Source organism: Monodon monoceros, unplaced genomic scaffold (genome assembly GCF_005190385.1).
Source record: "Monodon monoceros isolate NGI ecotype Baffin Bay Population unplaced genomic scaffold, NGI_Narwhal_1 Super_Scaffold_12, whole genome shotgun sequence".
Lineage (NCBI taxonomy): Eukaryota > Metazoa > Chordata > Mammalia > Artiodactyla > Monodontidae > Monodon > Monodon monoceros.
In genome coordinates, this window is record NW_021703768.1 from 149,956,510 (window position 1) to 149,965,092 (window position 8,583).

Here is an 8,583-nt window from a genome sequence, read left to right on the forward strand (position 1 = left end):
TAGAGTCTGTCATACAGAGTGAAGTCAGTCAGAAAGGGAAAAACAAATACCGTGTGCTAACACGTATATATGGAATCTAAGAAAAAAAAAAAAGGTCATGAAGAACCTAGGGGTAAGATGGGAATAAAGACACAGACCTACTAGAGAATGGACTTGAGGATATGGGGAGGGGGAAGGGTAAGCTGTGACAAAGTGAGAGAGTGGCATGGACGTATATACACTACCAAACGTAAAATAGATTGCTAGTGGCATGTTGAGTTTGAGTGGTGCCGTGGGACATCCAGGGGAAGGCAGGCAAGAGGGAGGCAAGTGTATTTCTTGACTTATTTATTGCCTGTTTCACACACACACACTCACAGTACACACACTCCCAGAATGTAATCTGCACGAGCACAGGACCCTTTCTGTCATGTTCACTGTTATATCCCCAGTGCCTAACAGACTGCCTGACACATGATAGGTGCTCAACTAATACTTACTGGATGAATGAATATAGGGGTCTGGTGCTCAGATAAGACATCTAGCTGTCATCAGTGTTAGCGGTCATAAAGCCCCTGGAAAGGGTGAGTTCTCCCAGGGAAATATTAGAGATGAAAAGGAGATAAGGACTGAGGTCAGAGTCCTGGAGAACACACTTCTGAAGAGGCAAGAGGAAGAAAAGCAGCAGCAAAGGAAGGGAGGGGAGAAGGAGCAGTAGGAGAGGAGGGAGAGGAAAGAACTGAGTCACAGAAGCAAGAAAGGAGAGAGGTTGGAGGATACAGTGGGGTGGCTAGCAGTTCAAATGCTGCAGAACTTCTTCAGAAGAAGAGCTGGGAAAAGGGCCCAGAAGATCATCTGGTTCAGGAGAGATGCTTGCCACAGCAGCAAGTTAGGTGCCCTGTGGACCAATTTGAAACATCTCAAATTAGAGTCCTTCGTCCTCCACCACCACCTGGCAATTCCTTGAGCTAAATGTAAACACAGAGGAGGAACCCAAGAGTTCCTGAAATCATTTGGTTATTATTCTTTTCCTGTTCTTAGAAATGCTGTCTCTTTACAATGTTTTTAGTCAAATGAAAATATCTTGATTGACTGAGCTGAGCCACCTTCAAACTCAGAATTCTAGATCAGGGTGGGTCCTTCTGCATTTCCTGGAAATCCTGTTCCTTTCTGGCATGTCCTCATAAACATGCAATCAGCAATAGCTAACATTAACTAGCACCTGCTACACAGCAGGCACCTGACCAGTATCTTCTCTTCTCCTTCATACATCAGTACAGGGTAGACTTAATACTCCCTCATTTTGCAGGGAGCAAACTGAAGCTTTCCCAGGGAGCCACAGCCAGTGAGGGTTGGGGGCCAAGATTTCAAAGCAGGTGTGTCTGATACCAAAGTCCCTGTGGATGGTTTTCTACTCCATCGTGACTTTCCTCAGAACAACCTATCAGGTGATCTGATCACGTGGAAGTCCTCAAACTCTCAGCCCCCATGGTATGAAAAGATCTCAGTCTGCCAATATGTTTTCTCATTTTGAAAGAAACGAGGAAAATCCATCATCAATAAACAGCCAGTGACCTTGAACTCAACTTGGTTGCAATATCCAGCCTGACTCCTCTGCCACCATTTCCCAGGACCCCTTTATCCTCCTAGCAAATCAAAAAGACCCCAAGTCTATGTAGAATGAAAGTCCTGGGGGAGTAGGCCTGGCCCAATTTGACCATCAAGGTACATGACACTTTGGCTGTTATATCCCCATCCCCATGGATATCCCCCTCCATGCTCGAAAAAGGATTTGCGGTAGTTTTGCCTATGAAAGCACCAGTGAAACTGAATGGTTAAAATAAAAAGGAAGTCTCTAAGAGTTAGAGCATCTGGGTTCAAATTCTCAGGGATGCTAGAAGAATGGAGTAAGAAGGAGGCCAAGTGTAGAGGGAGGCTCCAGGCCCAGTACCCTTCCCCTCCCACTACGGTTGGAACAGTTCCATTTTTATGTATTTTGCATATTGAGATTCCCATTAAGATTTTATTTGGAGAAAATCTTCTGAGGCAAAAAAATAATAATAAAAACTGAAAGTCGGTGATTCAGGGAGAGGGAAATGAGGACAAACATAAGCTGAGTGGTTATGAGGCCCAGTGCTTGGTAATTTAAAGGCCCTTAGCCCCAAGAAGATTATTGTGTCTCCAACCCCCTCTGTGTAATTCAAAATAAAAATCAATATTAAGCTATAAAACTTACATGTTTTATGCAATGAAAATAACTTACTTCTTCATTTGTCTAATTTCAAAAGTCTGGATATGTTGATGTAAGCTGGCTGTTCTCAATTTTTCACTTACCCCTTATTTGCTGGGGCCCCGAGCGCAAGCTCACTCCTTCTAGGGCTTGATGCAGTGGCCCAGGCTGGAATTCTCTCCAGTCTCCACAGTATCCCTGAGAAAGGAGGCACGGCCACCTCTATCTTATAGAGGAGGAAACGGGGGCTCAATGATATTGGATAACTCGCGTGGAAGTCACATGGCAAATAAGGAGTTAAGGTGGCATTAGAACCCAGCTCTGCCTCTGTCCAAATTCTGGGCTTTTTCCAACATTCCTGGCTTCGATCAAATTAAAGCAACATGGTCAAGATGAAGATTTTAAAATAGGGATCAGAAGCCACTTGGCAGCACATATGTGCCTGGCACATAGCAACTGCTCAGGAAACAGCCCTTTTCCATCCCTTTCCATGCGGTACCAGGCACTGGGTCTTGGCCTCTGGCTGATGGTACCTGATGCCTGAACCAGGGTGACCGGTCGTTCGTCCAACTCCACTGCCCTGCCTGTGCAGAAGCTTCTCCCATCTAACACCCAACTCTTCTTTTTGCAGGTTGCCACATTTCCCCAAGCCAGGCCTGCCTGAAGTGCTGCATGCAAATTTGGCTGCTGGCTAGGGCACACTAAACAGAGTTGTAGGCATGGACTTCGTCATGAAGCAGGCCCTTGGAGGTGAGGCCCTAGCCCTGCACCCCATGCCCTCTACCCAATCCAGACCCAGGTGGGAGGGGCCTCAGCACACCACGCCCCCCCATCCCCAGGCTTGCCTCTATGACCCTGTCCTCTCCCTCCCCAACCCATCCCCCACAGGGGCCACCAAGGACATGGGGAAGATGCTGGGCGGAGAGGAGGAGAAGGACCCTGATGCACAGAAGAAGGAGGAGGAGCGGCAGGAGGCACTTCGGCAGCAAGAAGAGGAGCGCAAGGCCAAGCACGCACGCATGGAGGCCGAGCGTGAGAAGGTCCGGCAGCAGATACGAGACAAGGTCAGCACCACCCTCTTGCCCATCCTGGAATGTAAGGGGTTAAAAGTGTCTCCCAAAACCTCGGGCTCCCTTGAATCCCAGCTCTCACCTTAGACCTAGTTCTCTCTGAGTCTCACTCTTTTCATCAGAAAAATGCATGTCAAGGAACACCTCCCTCAAGGACCGTTATGGGGATTAAAAAAGGTAGTGGATATAGTAAGTGCTCCCTAATGTTTGCTGCTACAGGTCCACAACCTTGTACCCAAAATCCTGGAGACCAAACAAGTTTGGAGCCCAGAATTTGGGGATTTTTGGAAAGTACTGTAGTGCCCTGAGCACTGTTATGTGTCACTCCCAGTGAGTTTGCAGCTGCCACCCTATGCCAAACAGTTCAACACTTGTCTGCTCGCACTGCAATAAATCAAGGCTATAAGTAGGCTTCCATCAATTCCAGTCAAGTTTTGTCACCAAAATTGGGCCCAAAGCATGTGGGAGAACATTCAGTTTTCAGATCTTGGAGGATTTCAAAAGAGCAAAGAAATTATGTGGGCAGGTATTAATTTTAAAGGAAACCCCATGCACCATCTCTCTTTTATTAAATACCAACTGAAGGCAAGCACAATCCCACAAGGAATGTGCCCTTATCCCCATTTTATAGATGAGAGGACCCATGGGCTCACAGGGAGTTCCCATGAGCTGCCTCAGCCACATGTGCATGACCTTGAGATCCAGCTCTCTCCTTGCCCTGTTCATGCTCCTCTCCACCCTTCCCCTCCCCAGTATGGGCTGAAGAAGAAGGAGGAGAAGGAGGCTGAGGAGAAGGCAGCCCTGGAGCAGCCCTGTGAAGGGAGCCTGACCCGGCCCAAGAAGGCCATCCCGGCAGGCTGCGGGGACGAGGAGGAGGAGGAGGAGGAGAGCATCCTGGACACGGTGCTCAAATACCTGCCCGGGCCACTGCAGGACATGTTCAAGAAGTAACCGGCCCTCCCACCACATCCCCACTCCACTTGTTACTTTTTTTTTTTTTTTTTTTTTGGTTCTTTCTTTTCTTTTTATTCATTTAAGTCTCAGTTCTGAAGGGGAAAACCTCAGTTGGCCTCTGTCCCCCTTCCCTGGCCAGGGGCTCCTCCCCCTCAGCACTCTTCACACTCCCTTCATCCCAGGGTATCCAGCCTCCACCTCACTCCCAAGTTGCTTGAAAAGAAGAAGACAGCTTTTCTCCAGCAGGGGGTATTGAACCCAGTACAGGAAGCACTGGGGGGCCCCCTCCAGAAGCCTAAGGTCTGTGCTGGTGTGGCAATCCCCATACATTCCTTCATGCACCCCACTGCCAGGAGGACCACAGTCCCCAGCCAGCCAAAGTAATGACACATTCCAGCCCTGCCCAGCATGCTGACCTTTGGCCTCTAAACCCCAGTGGGCCTCCAGGTCAGGGCAGGGGCATTGAGTGGCCTGGCTCTGAGGAAGGGAGTCAGGGTAAGTCTGTCCTGTTAGGGCCTAGCCTGAGGCTGACCTGTTCTGTTCTGGCCAGGCCTGGGTCTGCGCAGGAGGCTGGGGCTCTCCTTCTTTCCTCCCTCTGATGACACCCAGTCTAGGAGCATTCCTCTCCCAACCCCCACCTGAAGAGGCCTAGCCCCTGCCAAGCCAGTCCCTCCAAATGGATCCTCTATGGACTTTAACTCATCTATGGAGGGGCCCCAGGGTAAGGCAGCCCCTTGTTTCTTCCCCCCACTCCACTTAGGTCCTGGAGCCCCACTGCCAGGCTGGGCCCGGCTTGCCCAGCCAAGGGGCTGCCCAGGCCCCCCAGAAAATACTTGGAGCCATTGGGCAGCGATGGCCCATGCCATGGGACTCCCCCATTGGTGCAGCCAATCTGCCCCCATTCTTATCCACCCCTCTTCCTCACCTTGTCCTGTTCATGTGCTTCCAGGGCCCCACGGTCCACAGGAGGACCCTTCCTGGCCAAAGCCCCAAACTTTTTGGGAAAAGCCAGTTCCCAGTTGACAGAAGGCATCTGTTCTTTCATCTTATTGGCCAAGAACAAACTCTCCTCTGGGATGTGTGAGACTGGCATTTGTTCCCCCCACCCCGAATTGTCAAGGCCTCCTTCTCAGTAAGTTGTGTGAGAACTGGGAAGCCATGGAGCAAATGAGAGAGGCAAGTGTTTGTCCAGGCATGCATGAATGCGCATGGCAGAGACTGCATCAGCAATTGTATGCCCAGAGATTATACATATAAGCCTATGATTAGAGTGTCTTGAGATTGTGTGTGTGTGTGTGTTAGTCAACATCCCTGTGTGATGTACGTTAGGCAGCCTTGTGTATGTATGCTTGTTTGAGGTGACATGTATGAGTTGAGATTGTGTCATATGTGTGTACTAACCATCTCATATGTGTGTTAGAGCTTGCATGTGTTAGCTAGTATCTGCATTTGTTTTCAAAAATAGCATGTATGTCAGGAGTGATGAGAATGTGTTAGATGTTGTAGAAGTATGTATTTGAGAGAGTTGTCAGATATGCTGAGACTGTTGTGTGCATGTGTTTGGCTCTGAAAAGGCAGTTGTGTGCAGGACGTGTGCCTGGGGAGAAGGAACATAGGTAAGATGACCCCTCTTGGCCCCCAAACCACTAGTCACAGATGGCCACATCCAAGAGGAGACCTTGTCCTTGGCCTAGAGTCCTCCTGCCCTTGGGGGGTTCCTGCCTGAAGTCCTCAGAAGTCCACTGGGACAGACCCAGGCAGTGCCCCAAGAAGCCATGCTGGGCCCCCACCAGGGCCTACCCCAAAAGCAGGGGATAGGGAGGGGGCGACTTGCCTGTCCCGAAGCCCCTGCCCCATTGGCCCCAGTTTGCATTCTGCAGGTTTTCCATTTTAGTGAATTTATGCTTTTATTTCAGAGAGAGACATGGGTCTTCTCTGTCTGTTTCCAATAGTTAAAGCCATATCAGTTAGACTGCAATACTTTAAAGATGAGACAAAACAATCCATATGTTTAGGGAACTAGAAAAGTCCCCTGGTCTGTCCCTTCTCTGGGGAGCAGGGCCTCAGCAGCTCCAGCTCCCTGGACTTGCCCTTCTCCCCCACCCACACCCCCTCCCCTGTGCCCCTGTGCCCCGTCCCCCCAGGGGGCCTGTGTCTGTGTCTGTACCTGTTTCTGTGATGGGGAGCCACCCTGCACCCCTGTTGTCTGCTTGTCTGTTTGTATCTGTTATCCCGGGCAGGATGGTCATTCTCAGGAGCCCCGGGGTCCTGGGGCAGAAACAGGCAGAGCCCAGTCCTGGGCCCCAGGCCTCCCCAGACCCTGTGTGTAGGTCCTACCTGGACACAGGGGTGAATCCCAAGTGTTCAGAAAGGTCTCCCTCTTGACAGGGGCCCGCAGACCTCAAAGGTGGTGCCAGGGCACAGAGAGTGCCAGATGGACAGTGAAGACCGAGGCCCAGGGAGCTTCAGATGAGCAGGCGTGAGGAACCCCAGATTCCCGAGCGGCATCCCTCACACTCTTCACAGCCCCTCTGCACCCCCAGAGCAGGCTCAGGGCTTTTCCCATATGAGAGTGCCTTCCAGGCTGGCTGGCTTAGTCTGGTGCACATCCTGGACTCCTTTAGACTCCTCCAGCCTGCTTCTGAGCAGGACGACTGGAGGTTTTCCTGGAGGCAGGGACAGGGGGAGAATTTCTGCCTGGGGCATACCACCATAACTCTTGGGTCCAGGGGAACACGATGACCATCATTCCTGACACAGACCTTACTGTGGAGAGAGGCTAATATGTGGCCCAGAGAGGATGTCATGTGCAAACACACTTGTGGGAGCACAAAATATTTGTGAGGTGTTCGAGCAGGGAAGGGATGGTCACATGAAGTACCTGGGGTGGGAGGTGTATAAGGTGGGAGGGGGAAGAATGTGTCACACACAAATGGAGCAGTGTGCATGTGACACACTTAGGAGGTGGGGCAGGGAGGGAGTGGCCCCAGAATTCAGCATGCGTACACACAACATACAAGGGAGACATCCCCCAGCTAGGAGAACAGGAGGAAGCAATCATTGCATGTGGGTGAAGACAGAGCAAAATGCCCGCTTGCCAGGGACGGCCACTGCTGTGCTGTGTGCCTGGGAGCGGACCAGCAGAGAGAAGGGAAGTGCTTCTCTGGATCTCCTGTGCTGGGCACTGGCAATGTCCAGAATTTCCACACAGGTACATCCTCTGCTCCAGGTCCAGAAAGTGTCCTTAACTACAAAGGTGTCTCCTCCAAAGGCAAGCAGGAGGTCCAGAGACCCTCCCAGCTGTGAGAGAGGGAGAGAGCCAGAGAGAGAGAAAGGGAAATAGAACAGAAGTTCTTCAGCCCAGGTCCCTCTCAGGTGGGACAGCTGGTGGACAAAGCAACCTCCCCAAAGGCTCAGAGCTAGAGTAAAATGGGGTGAGCCACCAGCCCCGGGAGCCCCTGGCACCCAGCCAGCAGGGTTGCCCACCACCACCACTGAACTGCTCCATCCTTCTAGGTTCCTCAAACCCTTGACTGCACAGGGGGCTGGGGGTCAGACTGGCTCAGATGACGGGACATCTCTCAGGCCTGAGGACGTGACTCCCCCCACATGTCCCCTGCTCTCCTCCCCGCTCCTGTGCCCCACCCTCTTCACTGGAAAGAGAATGAGGGGTGCTCCTGCTGGCCCTCGGGTGGGGATGGGGGTCCTACTGAGACCCAGGTGAGGACGACCATCCTGCTTGCGTGGGGGAATCCATTTCCCACTGTGCTGTGTCCTTGTTGCTCTGCTTCCTTTAAATGTGTCAGTGCCTGGGGGGAGGGGAGGGGCAACCCCCATGCCCCCCTGAACCTGACCAAAAGCCATGGCTGTTGCTCCCCCTTTGTACGACGCAGATGCTAAGATGTACCAAACCAACCATGACAACAAACAAAAGACCTTGTACAGCAGCTCTCGGTCTGTCTGTCCTCTTCTGTCCATCGGCACTGCCAGAGCTACATGGGATGCCAGCTGAGAGGAGGGGGGCCAACCCACAGAGCTCAAGAGGTCCCAGAAAACCTTCAGTTTTACCCTTGCTTCTGGCCAGGACACTCTGGCAATGACCCCAGAAACCAGCCAAGGCTAGAATTAGGACTGGCCCCAGAGATTCAGGGCCACTCACGTCCTGCCCTTCAAAACCAACTGACAATCCCAGGAACTGGTAGTCCAGCTAACACCCCACACCCTGTCTCTGGCCACCCTTCCCCCCAAGCCCCGTGAGTGTGGCATCCTGACACAGAGTCAAGTCACATGGGTAGGCAAAGGTCCGTCATTGGTTGTCCCTCCAACATTGATGGAGTTCCTACCTCTGCT

At 51.6% G+C, this 8,583-nt stretch overlaps 1 protein-coding gene across 1 annotated transcript in view; it reads left to right on the forward strand.

Moving 5' to 3' along the window:
- Positions 1–4,866, forward strand: part of CPLX2 (complexin 2) — a 78,784-nt gene extending 73,918 nt beyond the window's left edge. Inside the window, exons 3-5 of the mRNA XM_029218771.1 lie at positions 2,841–2,959; positions 3,098–3,273; positions 4,033–4,866. Coding sequence (XP_029074604.1) covers positions 2,929–2,959; positions 3,098–3,273; positions 4,033–4,230 — 405 coding nt within the window. The 5' untranslated portion in view covers positions 2,841–2,928 and the 3' untranslated portion in view covers positions 4,231–4,866. The remainder of the gene's footprint in view (positions 1–2,840; positions 2,960–3,097; positions 3,274–4,032) is intronic.
- The last annotated feature ends 3,717 nt before the right edge of the window (positions 4,867–8,583 follow it).